The 14,828-nt window shown below is 35.1% G+C and overlaps 1 protein-coding gene across 1 annotated transcript in view; it reads left to right on the plus strand.

Annotated features, from left to right (window-relative positions):
- The window catches only part of LOC128979641 (lysine-specific demethylase 4C-like), a 244,084-nt gene that overhangs the window by 95,348 nt on the left and 133,908 nt on the right, over positions 1–14,828 (plus strand). Inside the window, exons 5-7 of the mRNA XM_054397969.1 lie at positions 8,658–8,851; positions 12,125–12,360; positions 14,453–14,793. Of these exons, the coding sequence (XP_054253944.1) occupies positions 8,658–8,851; positions 12,125–12,360; positions 14,453–14,793 (771 nt within the window). The remainder of the gene's footprint in view (positions 1–8,657; positions 8,852–12,124; positions 12,361–14,452; positions 14,794–14,828) is intronic.

Raw genomic sequence — 14,828 nt, forward strand, 5'->3', positions numbered from 1 at the left:
CATGGATGTATGTGACTGTTATTTTTACATAGCTGGTCAATTTTGGTTCTGGAGTTATTTTAGTGTCCAGCAGTATACGGTAATAGTTCTCTACAATCCTGAGCTTCCATTCTCAGAGTAAAATTGACCATCTAGCCTACTTCTGAAGAAGTTTATGCGAAGTCAATACTCTTATTCCAGGTAATACTGATATTTGGAGATTTAGCTACACTAGGCTTTTATAAGACAAAGATCTAATGGATTGACAGTAGTCCTGTTACAGACAGGTTTAAAAAATGTGTTGGACCAAAGACATGGCAAATAATTCTGGTACCTTAATAAATGCTTTTCAATTTCTTATCTACTATGAGACTGCATGCTCGACACTGAGCTCTATATACCAGTTTCATATTTGTTCTTACTTGTTGCAACACTTGGGGATACTTATTTTGCTCTAGCCTTGCTTTTTCATTTTCTGATGAACATATAAACAAATTAAATAGGTGTGTCTGGTATAGTGTGTTTTGGTTCTCTGAAAAGCTTGACCAGTACTAGAGACAGGCATTGTTAGGTCTTTTTCAGGAAAATTCCTGCCTTTTATCTATACTGGACAGCATAGTAACTCTGATCACGACAGCAATATAGCCACTTCAGTGAACAGTGAAGTAATGTTTATTTTCTTAACTCTAGGGCATGGTAAATTATCTGAGGTAAGAATATTGATCATCATCTTCTGTCAAGTCCTTCATGTGACTGTCACTCCTTCAGAAACAATAAATCAGAAAGGCCCATGTTGTCAAGATCATTGTTTCTTCGTTTTTCGCTTCACTTGAGCAGACGGAAATTCTGTTGCTTTGAATGTTGTGGGTGTTTTGTTTGTTGGGTATTTTTGTTTGGTTTTTTTTTTTTTGCTTTTTTTTTTTTGCCTTTTTTTTTTTTTTGCATTAGGTCTTTAAGTTGCATGCAAGATCTGTTTACACTGCACCTTTCCCATTGTCTATCACATTTGTTAGCTGCAAACTCCTATTTTCTAGGAATGGGTTCAATTTTCCGTGACTGTTGGCAGATGTTTCTCTAGGATCTTCAATGACAATGATGTATTTGTTGATAAACCAGTGTTTGCTAGAAGGGACTTTACATCAGTGCGACTGTTTTTTAGTAGGAGAACTTTAGTCATCAGAAACATTCCATTTCTTCAAAAAATGTTTAGTTTCAGCCTGTTTTAGAAGCATACTTCATGCAATGAATTTTCCTTTGGTTCAGTTACTCTTTTCTCTTTGTGACAGGTAAAATAAAAAAATGCTCTGATTCGACTCTTGATTCATATTTTAGCAAGTTATGTATTTGAGTAATTTTATTAGTTGAGCCCAGTGTTCCAGAATACTAACTACAAGAATTGGGTTGTGAGGAGATTCCATTCTTCCTTTTGAAGTTTAATTTAATTAAGTGCTTTTTCTTTGCATTGTTTCTGACAGGATAGCTGTTTTAAAAAAAATGTTTTGAGGGCTGGAGGTGTGGTTTTCTGTTTTTTTATTTTGGTAATAAAATGATACTCTGTTGCTGACTTTGGTTTTAAACAGTGGTAGAACATTGTATAGCAAGTTTCTTTTCTTTCTGTCCTTTGTTAAAGAGCAAGCAATATAAGTAGATAGCTGCAGATTATTAGGAATTTATTGGGTTATATTAGCTTTTAAAATACATGGTAGGACCATTTTTTTTTTACTATTATTTTTCTGCCCTCTTTTTATTCGTTGTCTTTGTAATAGAATCAGAATAGTAAGAGAGCCTTGAAAAAAAGTTACTTTGAGATGTGGAAAAATAATTCTCTTTTTCTCTGTTCAGTTAATAAGGCCTAACATAGGGAGCAAAAAAATTGAAAATCAGATACATTCTAGTCTCAGTTCCGATTGTGTCTTTCTTTGTGACATTTACAAACAAGCATTTTTATGGTCTGATTTCTTCTCCTGTGTTAATAAGGAAAAAACATAAAATTTTTTGCTAAGCATTCTGAAATTCCTGGAACGAAGGTGTATGAAACTACAGATTTTTTCATTATCTGTTGGAAGGTGTATAGGGTTTTCTGAACACTGTTCTGCCTTGCTGAGCAATAGTATAAATGAAATAAGAATGAAGACAGAAACTTTCATTAAGAGTCATATCATCAAAAAAATTCAGTAGATTGTCAATCTATAATAAATTGGTTAATGTTAATTTTTGTAGTTCTAATTCTCTGAATTTTCTGTTAGAATAATGCTTAATAATTGGAGCAGTGAGGTTATTGATATATAAAAAAAACAACAGTTGATTCATCCTGCTGTTTGACTCAGCATCTGCAGAAGCTACAAGATGTACATGAGTAATGAATGCTGGGCATCTAAGTCTCAAAAAATTAGCTTTTACAAGAATTTACCATATGCCCTAGAGGAACTTGATGAATATGATGGTGCTTTATATACTTCACATGACACTAGGCCACAGCTTTTCCCTCTTTGGAATTTCATTGCTTCCTTCTCCTTCCCTCAGGCGGAAATCATTATGTACTATGATTTACCATTGATAATGTTAATTTGATGGTTTTAACATCCCTTAATACAATGTTCTAGATACTGAAAGGTGAAACCTGACAAAATTAAAATGTGTCATGACATTTCATAATATCCTCAAAATGTTCAGAAAAAATATTTTCTGAACTTTAAAAGGTAATTTACCGTTGTATTAATACAAGGGCAGGCTACTATTCCATTTGCTGTGCTCTGCTTCAGAAGCAACAGTGAAAAATGCACATTTTTAATCTTCAGATTAAATGCGATGATTCTTTGTAGTACTTATTTTTCAGTATGATCTGTCTAAGGGCATTACCATGTGGAAATGCAACGATAACTTTCTATAATGGCAGCTAGGTTTAGAGCTCTGTTATATTTGAATTGTGTTAAAAAATGTGTCTATACTCATCTGCTTATATTAGTGTGAATCTTCAGTTATTATTAAATCTGAACCTGAATTTAAAAAAGACTTCTGAAAGTCCTGAAAATAATTTCATTTGCTGGTTTAACTAGCAACACCAATGATGCACCGATGTATTAATAGTGATGCACAGATGTATTAATTCTGCCAGAAAGTTATTTTAAATAATGCAGTATATGTGATAGTTTATTTTATCCAACAAACAGTGCTCCAAAATAACAGAACAAGTCCTTATTCCTCAGCTTGTATATTTATACCAGATGTATGTCAGTGCCTGTCTTTTCAGAACTCTCTTTAGAATCTGCAGTATATAGATTTCTAATATGAGGCTTTTCCTGGTTGGTATGTAGGAAAGGAATTTTTAAATTGATATCCTGATGATTTTCTTTTTGATTTTATTGGGAATAGAGAAGGAAAATTTCCTCATGGGGTTTCTTATTACACTGACATCTTACTTACAATATGTTGCATCTATACTGTAATTAGTGAGCTTTGGATATATGTAATTGTTTGGAATCATTGTACTTGAGCCATTTGTGAATTCCTTTTTTATGCTTGATAGTAGTAACATTTCTATAAGTAAATCTGTGATAACGATAATGTGATAAATCTGGAATTTGTGTAGTCAAGATGAGAAATGACATGGTAAAGGGCCTGTATTAGGTATTGCACAGATACAAGTTATTGTTTATTCTCTCTCTCTCTCTCTCTGTATCTGTATATATATCTATATATCTGTCTACACACACTATTGCACAGAGTGTTTGTTTTCTTGCTTTGGGAGATAATTTAGAATTGGTTAATTCAGGTCTGCTGCAGACAGAGATTAATTTCTTTAAAACAAATTAAAACTTCACAGGGTCAGAATCCTTTCAGTTTAAAATACAGGAATTACAAGACAGTAAGTTTCAGTGAAGGACAGAATTCTTCATAGTCTAGATTTGAGGAAATTCAATCCAGAGGTACTATGGAAACGATGCAGATCTAAGCGAAGGATTTCACACAGGTAGTTGATACAGAGAGGTAAAGACTCCAGGCAAAGGTTTTCTGTGTATAGGCATCAGGTATGCACACGGAAGTGAATGTGAGTTAAAAAGGAGAATTTGGGCTGAAAATGCAGAGCAAAATCAGAGTTGAAGAAAACCTTTAGAATTACCAAATGTATGTAAATCCCTTTCTCTCCTCTTGCCTAGAAATTTCTGTTTTCATCTTTATCTGTCTCTAGCAAGTTCATGGATCATAGGCTGATGCCTAGATTCCTTTTTGATTTTCATCAGTTTTCTCATTTTCACTCCTAAGTCATATTTAATTCGTGATTTCTGGGTCACATTAAGGAAAAAATATTATAATCAAGAAAGTGTAACAGGCAGAAAAGATAGAGAGAGGTGAAATGTTTAAGAAAAGATAGGGTTCTTTCAGCTGTGACCTGTCACATGTTCTGTTGCTCAGGTTTCAAAGGATTTGGAGGAAAATCAGCACATTTTTGCTGTGGCATCTGATGCCGATGGAATCAGTTCCACTTAATGTAAATGGAACCTTTTCTGGGTTTTTTTTGGGTATAGGAATGTGTTAAGTGGTCTCGTGTAATTATAAAATAAATTGGACATTAGAATCAAGAAAAACAGATACTTTTTAGTAGACTACTTAAATATTGGACTATTTTATAAATATTTGAGACTGTTTGCTTATGCATATATGAATACAAATGAGAAATATTTCTAGAAATATTTTTCTATTGTTTACCCAGAACATCACAGAGTGTTTGTAAAAAGAACTTTTTAAAAGTGGTGTTTTGAATTTGTCTCTTTGTTATTTGGACGGGATGTGTCAGGGAAAAGTCAGTGTACTGCCTAGGACTTAGCAAAGGAAGAGTTGCTTTATTGAAGCTTGCACAGATGGCTAGCTGGTATCCAAGGTTTCTGCCACAGTGCCTACAAGTTGCCAGAAGGTTAGTGTGAAAATATGTAACTGTTTGATTCCATAGAAAGGAACAGTTATTGTTACCAGGATTTATTAATTCCTGTCCTCGTGACATGCAGTACCTATCAAGCATTCCTTTTACAGGTAATCTACAAGAAGCAGTTCCAGTTGCAGCACCTTAAAAATGTTTTTTATCAAAGCATACCTTTTACATTGTTTGAACATGGTTCTTTTAAAATATTGCAAGATATAATGGGTGAAATAGTTAATTGAACCTAGGCTGGTAAGAAGAATCTACATTATTTAAAATGTCTCTCTCTAATGCCTAGATCATTGCCACTGTACCAGGAAGAAATCTTTAATCATCATAAATAGTCAGGAAGGTGTATCAGTGAAAAATAGCCTGGCTAAATATTTTTTTTAGGTTATGCTCTGTGGATTGGGACCTACATAGTGTATAGAGGTTAGCAGACTAATTCTTGCCTCTTTCTGCAAATTTGTTGGTTTGTTTTATGTTTTGTAAAAATCTGTTCTCTTAACTGTTCTCATGCATGTTCCACAAGAGTTTAGCTGTACTGTGCAGATATAATGTGGAGTAGGTGCCTCTCTTTTTCTGAAGTGATTATGGAAAGAAAGGACAAAAAGCATACAAAGTATTACTGTTCTTCATCAGATTAATACTTTGGAAGAATTCTAAGTAGGTTTCAGATATAATGAAGAATGATATTTTAATTACAAAATCCAATACTGAGTGCAAAGTGTCCAAAATACTCCGGGTATTTTAAGTTTAATATGTAAAATACAGTAAAACTATAATATCAGACCTGATGTTTAGGTTGAGAAGATATTTTCATGGATAATGACATAATTTCACATTTTAGAAGGTAAATCATCAGGTATACTTCTTTGAACTGAAAGACAAGAATGCACATCCCAAAGTCTTTGCTCTGGATATACATTTCCATGCTTAGAGCTGTGAAACTGAGAAATATTACTCACCTTCTGTTAGTCAAATAATAAATAATCTGTTTTCTTTCTGTTGCAGCAAAATAATATTTTGGATTATTTAATATTCATTAAAAAAATCCAGTGACTCTATTTGAAAGAGTTTAGTATTACTGATGGTGTACTAGAAAGATCCTTAAGATACATATAAAGTGTTTTTCAGGAACTGTTCTTAGATACTAATGTAGATGTTAGTGAATCAATACGGTGACTATCAAAACATGAATTTAAATTCGCCTGAAACAGAGTCCTATGTGGGAATAATTTAATATTTTTAGTACATAATAATAGCAAGTACATGGTAATAGTACATATTTGAAAGAAATCCTTTTGCCTGAGTGTGTCTTTATAGGTAATTTTCTCACATTGCAACTGTATCTCACAATTAGTTACAGTAATTTGTTAAAGCTGCTGAAACATTTTTCTTCCAATTCATTGTGATAAAGGTTTGCGGCTACTAAAAACTGTTGTTTGGAATGCTTACCTCCAAGCTGAATCTTTATGATGGGATTAATAATAGCAGTACTGGTGATGCTGATGATGTTAATTGAGATACCAAAGAACTGTAAGAGGGTTCCCTTAAGTATTATAATTGTCATACTAATCTTTGATTGCAGAATATGTGTCAGAATAATCCTACTGCATATAGAAAATTATTCTTTCCAATGCAGATGCTGCAATGTTTATCTGTGGCAACATGAGCTATAATTTTACTTAATGAGCCCACAGCTTTGATTTTGCATTTAGTTAAAAAAAAAAACAACCAAAATATGCTTCCAAAATTATTGTGATCCATGAAGATGTCACTGTGAGTATTCCAGTAGGCAGTGGTATGTCCCTTTTGTATCTTTCCATAGAGGCTTCTTCAAAAGAATGACATCTAATTGTGCTTTAGAGAGAATCCTTCAGTTACATTCTTGTCTTGGGAACAGGAGGTCATGTAACTGTCAGCAACAAGTCAGTCAACTGAGGAATGAAGGAAAAACATTAAAACCTGTCACTGACACCACAAAGAACAGATTATTTATTGAAGCAACAAATGTATATTTTTTTGTTGGCTTATTTTATGGATTATCAGTAGAATTTATTTTCAGAACATACCTTGTTGTTTGATATGATATTTTTGAATATTTCCACCCTTTAGTTCCTAGAAGCCTGTCTTCTGGAATTTCAGGCAAACAGTAAAGTTGACCATAGTGTTTCTCCATTGCATTTTACTCAGAAGTGCATGTTTTAAAAGTTTACAACTTCTAAAAGCTTCTATTGTATTTTTAACATCTGCTTGTTTTTAAAAAAACGCAGTTCTATTAAAATGTTGTGGAAACTGATCAAAGATTACTGAGTAAAATTCTGTGCCTCATTTAGATACAATTTGAGTCTTCTTGTATACTATTATAATTCCATTGTAGAATACATTTTCTTTCTTATTTGCTTCCTTGATACTTGAGTGTTGACAAATAATTATTTTCTTCCAAACCACTGGAAGTCTTGGCATCTAAGAGTGAAAACAGTAATACTCTAAATTTTTGCTTTATTTTTAATTCTAATTTGTAAAAAAAGGAGGGGGCAAAAATTTATCAGGAGACTAAAACTGGGGACTAAAATCAAGGACTAGAGCAAAGTTGATGAGGAAAATGCTGCATGTGATTTTAGCATCTGCATTGCATAGGAGGTCAGGTTACATCTTCATACCACTCTTCTAGACCTTAAACATAATATTGTTTTCTCTTGCTTCTTTCTTCCTCTTCATAGAGAAACCTGGCCAAAACTGTAGCTTCATATGAGTATTGGGTTAGGCCGAGCTGGAGTTAATTCTCCTCACAGGATCTTTCTAGTGCTGTGTTTTGCAGCAGTAGTTGATAACACAGCAGTGTTTGGGCTACTGTTGAATAAGTACCCAGGGCTGTGTCTTTTCAACGTTTCCCTGCCCCAAGTGTATGCTGAGGGGTGGGCAAGATCTTGGGAAGGGACACGGCTGAGCCAGCTGACCCAGACTGGCCAGAGAGGTATTCCATGCCATATGACATCAGCTCAGATATAAGAATGAAGTGAAAGAAGGAGGTGGGGGATTTGTCCATGGCATCTATCCTCCTTAAGGAATCACCAAGCTTAGAGAGCCCTGCTTCCCAAAGCTGCTCATTGTCCTGCTGATGGGAAGTAGAGACTAAGATCTCTCTGCTTTCGCTTCCATGTGGTCTATTGCTTTTTTGCTCATTATTATTAAAATTGCTTCTGTCTTATTATTGGCTTTTGTTATATTTTTTCCCCCTCTTGCCCCGTCCATTTAAGAAGGGGAGTGATAGAGCGGCTCTGGTGGGCATCTGGCTTGCAGGCCAACGCCAAACCACCACAATATGGTACTTGTATGCATTTTATTCTGAAGCTTTAAAAGCTATGACTGCATATAACGCTAAAGTTCTTTGGGTCAGGTGGACACTATTTGAGTTATTTTTAGAAATAAAATAATAATACCACTACAGATATGTGCAGTCTTTGGATTCAATATGGTTTTGCATTTAAAACTATCAAGAACAACTAATAATGCAAAACGAAGTGTTCTAGTTTCTTTTTGGTCTTAACCTCCGTAGTCAAACAATGGAGTACCTTGAACAATCCTGAAGAACAGTGCCTGAACAGTCCCTGAAGAAGCAGTGGAGAAGGAAAAATGAAAATTTTGATTAAAGTAGGGTTGCTTTACAAATGTGAGATTTTTATGTTGGATTTTCTTTGCTGCAAACTGTGGTACATTCCACTACTTGTCACTTACAAATTCCTTTCTTCTCTTGTAGTGCACTTGTAGGAAAGACGTGGTGACAATATCCATGGACGTCTTCGTGAAGAAGTTTCAACCAGACAGATACCAGCTGTGGAAACAAGGCAAGGATTTATACACCATTGATCATACAAAACCAACTCCTGAATCAACACCTGAAGTAAAGATCTGGCTAAAGAAAAGAAAGAAAATGAAGAACTTTCACAAGCGGTATTTATGCTTCTTTTTCCTGTTTAATAGTCCAGTATGATGTCAATTTCCTCCCTGCTTCTTTTTTGCCATTTTCTCATGTGTTTTATTTGAGGTCACTTACTGACTTCACCCTTTAGAAGAGGTCATTCCATTAAAATTTTTAAGGTGCAGATGGTTGCCATTGTTTCTAGTGACATCTGCAACCTTAAGACAAAGCTTCTGAGAGGCGAAGTAAAGTTTAAATCAGAAAAACCTGCTATGAAGCTGTCAAAATCCAAACAGCTCTGTGAAGTCTCTAGGTATAGTCTTAGTCCTCACTGCCATATAACTCCAAGGAGTAATCACTGCCTATTTGCAACACTCTCACACTGCTACAGCTGAAACCTCTCTATGGCTATCACAGGTCAATTACAGATCATAATTTGGCAAAAGAAAGGCCTCAGTCTCAGTTGGCGGTGCTGACAACAGTAAGACAATGGGGAAGAAAAAGTCTCTTATGTTGTCACTGAAGCTATCAAAGCTTTGATCTGGTAAAGCAGTTTCATAGATGGATCTATTTTCTTGGTGTATGTTGTGGTTTTTGTTTTGCTTTGCACAGGCATTGTACACTAATGCTTTCTTGTCTTATTTAAAAAGTTTTTAATGGATTTTCTTCTTTATTATTAAATAAAAATCTACCTAATTTCTAGCCCGGAGTAGGCAGGTTTGTTGTCATCTGCTCTCTGCAGAGCGCAATTTGTTGGGTTAAAGATAGACTGATTCTTTTTTTAAGACCTGTTTTATCATTCAGATAATTTTACAGTACAGTTACTTTAAAAACTTGCTCTTAAATTGAATTTCCTCATTTTCTTAATGAGTTAATGTTTTTTGGGTTGTGGGGTTTTTTTTTTTTTTAATGACAGGAAAATCAATGTGTAAAGAAAAGGAATGCAAAATTATAGTTGAGAAATACAACATTTTGTTTGCTCTGGGTAAGAATAGTTTGTGGGGCAAACAGTGAAGTAGCTGAATGGCCAGTTTGTTTATACCTTTACCTGGACAGAGAGAGAAAGTAATTCTGTTATTTAGGTAGTGGAATGCCATTTTGCCCTCTGCTAAGTTTCACTGCATGTATTGTACAGTGTAACTGCAAGTTCACACTTGGACCAGAAGTGATTGGTTTGGTAGTACCCTTCTAGCTAGCCAGTTTTAGCTAAAAGCAAAGACTTTTTAATGTTTGTGTTTTGTTGTAAGAATGCGTGGTCTGATTTCATGCATGTAGCTAACTCAGTGAAAAGAACTCCAGTGCTGTTTGATTCTTGAGTTGGCTTTTGTTCAGGCATGGTAAAGACACACTTTACAAATGGAGAATAAAATGTTTATTCAGCTACATTTCTAGTGTAATGTGTCAATTGAAATTGTCATAATTTTGATTATAGAAATAATGCAAGCTCCATTAGAGCAAAAATAGACATACTGCCTATGGAAATCTTCAAGAATATAATGAAAAGGAGAGCTTAATTCTGGCATCTGTGGCTGAAATAGTTTGCTATATGTAAATGTAATGGCTGCATGTAAACACTAATAATACTTCCTGTTATATTACAATGGCCAGTAATGGGCATCTCATACTTCAGCAAATTCTTTGGAAGTTACTGTTTCATAGAGAGGATGTTGAGAGGTGGACACAGAATAAAATATAAAGGGTAGCAAAATGTTTTTCTTGAGATCTGTGCTGGTTTGAGCTTTATCTGGAGTCTAAAAGCCCAATTGGTAACAGATAGAGATTCCTCCCCCTCCTTTTCCTGCTAAGATAAGGTAAAACAAAATCAGGCAGGGGAAAGGAGAGGTAAATTCACAAAAGAAATAGTCTGGAATGGGTCTGAAGGTAAAAGAGGTAAATTTTAAATAAAATATATATAGCAATAACAGGGAGGATTTACAAAAGTAAAGGATAAGGATAAACAGAAAAACCCAAGCCTGCATGGCCTTATATTCTCTGGGTGTAAGTGGATTCAGTTCTTTAGAAAAGCTGGAATGCAGCTTGGAAAATAGGCCCTAACCCACATGGTCAGTGCAGGAAGCAGCAGATGATCTCTCTTGAGCAGGCGAAGCAGGGAAAGAGAGGGCAGTAAACGATGTCCACCCTTTTTATAGGCTTGCTGGACAGGAAGGGAGAGTGGAATAGACCACCTTTGACTCAGGGGACTCCTTTTCCTGGGAGGGGAAAAACCAAGTCTCTCTCTGCCCACCTGGATCAAGTTTCTTTCGTCCACCTCGGGGCTGGATTCTTTCAACCCCACATCAAGGATGGGTGTAAACCCAGCACAACATGTCTATAGTTGAAGATGCAAGACCTTTGTAAAACTCCTCATTTACTAGGAGTTTGGCTGCTATCACTAGTGTATCATGAGTTCTGAAACCTGATGTGTAGTGAAGGACATAAAAATTTCCCCCTGTCATGTAGTTGAATTTCAAACTGGACTAATTTCCGGTTACTTTTATCCTGAGCGCAATAAATTACAAATGAGTTTCTGACAGAGGTTGCTATTTCTTGTGTTTTATCCTTTCCCTTCCTTGTGTTTTATCCTTCCCTTTTTGCATTCTGAAGCTTTAATTCCTCACTTCATTTTGCATAGCATTATGAAATACTGTATATTGTTTGATATTGTAGCCATTCAAAATACTGGTGATCAAAATTTTTCCTTCTTTCAGATGTTTGTTTTTTATGTCTAAAATGCATGTAAAGACTCCTAAGACATATAATGAGATCTGATTTTAGAAGGGTGTCCAGATTGGTGTTTTATTAGCATTGGGGTTTGGAAATACTACCCTGGACGTTTTTAAGGCCAGGCTGGATGTGACTCTGGGCAATCTGATCTAGTGGAAAGTGTCCCTGCCTGTGGCAGAGGGGTTAGAACTAAATAATCCTTCAGGTCCCTTCCAACCCTGACAGTTCTGTGATTTTAGTACAGCTGAGAAGGTTTTGTCTTCATTACTTTCAAAAGGGTTGGTCTCTTTCAGGTTCAAGAGAATGATTCATTAAAAAGCTAGTTTGGATAATGTTTGAGCAATAGTTACTTAAGGTTATTTTACTTTCACAGTTCAATAATTTTGCCTAGAATGGTGATAAAAGATTACAAGGTTAAATCCAATCAGTCAGAAATCGTAAACACTGTCTCAATACAAAAAAAGATGAAAATTTGTCAATTTTTTCCACCTTAAGCAGGTGAAAGGAACATATATATTGGTAGACATTTTATCTTATCCATGACAGACTTTTTACTCTGACAGCAATATCTTTCCTAACAGCTTCCACAACACCAGATCTCAATCTAAGAAGTTTAAAACTCCAGAGGACATCAGAGTATCTGCTATGGTAGCTGGTGCAGAAATCACAGCAACTGAAACAGCTACTGACTTCAAGGTCAGTGAAGAACCTGGACAAAAAGTGATACTGGTAAATGCAGGAGTGCCTTCTGGGGAAGAAGAAAACAGTAGCAGAATGCAGCTGGATCAACACTTATTGGATAATGTCAAGGTTGAAGGTGAGATAAGGACTGATCATGTTTCATATGCAAGTTTTAGGCTGTTGGTACTCTAAAGCCACAAATCAATGGGTATTAAAGCATAATATTACCCTGAGTAGCAGACTATATATAAAATTATGCAGAGAAGGTGGATATTTGGTAAGAATGAGAAAATGCCAAAGGTAATGCTCTCATCTGAGAGCAGTTATCATCTAAACTGTTTTAATTAAGTGCTTGTTAAAGTGTCAGGATGAAGTTTTGTAAATTACATTTCTTCAGTGGACTGATATGATAAGTTTGACAGGAATTTTTTTTATATAGAAATGATACAAAATGTCTGATGCAAACAGTACATATCATACATGCTTGTAGTGTGCTACGTGTATTTATATGAAGAATGCTGCATATCAGGAGTTATTTATACTTGTGCACAAAAATGATTTATTTTGAGACTGCAGATTTCTTGTCACTTTCTGCTGAGCTGTCTGACAATGCAAGTTACAAAGGCCTTATCAGGCCAAAGATGGTTCTGTTTTCCCCCTGAACTATTTTATACTAATATACCTGATTTATTATGGACTTTATTTCTTCTGTCTTGTATTTCATTGTAGTTCAAGTATCGTTTCACATACCTATTCAGAAAGGCAAACTGCAATTTTAGCTTCTAAATTTGTGAACAGTTCTGTTTGGTTTTATGTGTATTATGAAAATTTACTTGCAAATTGTGTATAGTTTTTCCCTCATTGTGAATACTAATGGTTGTGTTAATGCTTATTTTGAAATGGTAAACACCAAAACTGATCCACATAAACATAACAAAGTGAGTATTGCAATTTGGAGGCTTAGAAATTCCTGCCTAAAAATTAAATGGTGCTCTACTGGAGCCTTTCCAGGTCTGTCCTAATAATATTCAAAACAAAACAAAACAACAAAAAAAGCAGCTTTTCCTTTACAGCTTTCCCCAGCTTTTAATAGAGGTTTGGAGGGTCCATGATCACTTAGGAGCTAGTATTTGGTTACAGCCATTCTGTGTTCTTTGGCGAGGGACGAGAAAACAGAGAGTATTCTCTTTCCTTTGTGCTCTAGAAGAGTGGTACTTGGACCTTTGTAGGGAAAAAGACATTATTCCAATATGGTGGTGGAAGCTTCAGTATTCTCTTTGGAGATGGTTGCTTGATCTGCTTTATCTCTGGCTAGTATGTCCATTATGCTCAGTCGGGACAGTACTCTTGTACCCAGGGATTACATTTTGGTATTGGATGAGCTTTGTATTAATCTGACCTGAAAAGGGAATTTTCCCAAAAAACAAGTTCAAATAACCATTGTAAAGAAAGAAAGGAAAGGACTTTACAGAGACTGTTTAATTTAATTCCTTGGGTGTACTGCTGATTCAGAATTTACTGTGGTGTGTTTCATAGAGCTCTTCAGGAACACGTTTTTTGGGTCATCTTTCTAACCCATTGTTCTGGGTATCCCATACCAACATCAGCAGAAAAAGAATTTCAATAAAGTGCAATCCACAAAATCTCACCCTTTTAGCATCACAGGAATATACAATTATGCTAATTGGCGAAATGCAAAATTATGCTAATTGATTTTAATTTTTTGATCAGGGCTGTTGTCTTTAAGATATTCTTGGTATCAACTTGAATTAGATCTTCCTAATTATAAGCCGTTAGTCTTTGTTTATTTTCATTTTTAAAACAGGCATGGTAAGTATAAACGTAGGGTATAAAGTTCAATATATGAACATTTTATATTTTTTATTCAAATATTCAAAGTGATTGTGGGCTGTCAGGGTAATGAACTTTCAAGCTACATGAATACTCATTATTTTGAATGATGAGGATCTGTTGTGATTCAAATACAAAAACCCAATTAAATGATTAAAACTGTATTTCACTCTCCAAGTGCAAAAAATTTACATATAAATTACTCTTTGATCGAACTATTAATGCACATATGTGTATATCATTCTACCATGTGCTTTTCTGTATGATTTCAAAATGAGGAGCCGTGTTCTGAATTTGAATAACCGATACTGTTTTACAGTGAAATTACTGTAATATAAAGTGAGATTTTTTTAACAAATTATATTCTTGATCTATAGGAGGCATCCATTCAGACTCTTCTTCAATCCCTGTTCCTACACTGGGGAAACCAAAAATAGAAGATGAGGACAAGAGATCTTCCAGTCATTCTGGGGCCCACATGCCTGCCTCTGATAGCTATAGAAAAGAAGAAAGTTTGAAACTTCACGTTTGGTCTGCTTCATCCGTAGCGTACCATAAGTCAGAGCGACAAGCTTCTGAAACAGAAAATCCTGATAAAGAGGAATATGTCTCAACAGAGGATGATGTCGGTGACCTAGAAAGCTGTGAAAGTAGATTGGAGCATGGAGTAGTGCCCACTGTGAAAAAAGATGAAGATGATGGCATGGAAACATCCAATGTATGTGAACCAAATTACAGCAGTGTAGCAATACA

Source organism: Indicator indicator, chromosome Z (genome assembly GCF_027791375.1).
Source record: "Indicator indicator isolate 239-I01 chromosome Z, UM_Iind_1.1, whole genome shotgun sequence".
Classification (NCBI taxonomy): Eukaryota; Metazoa; Chordata; class Aves; order Piciformes; family Indicatoridae; genus Indicator; species Indicator indicator.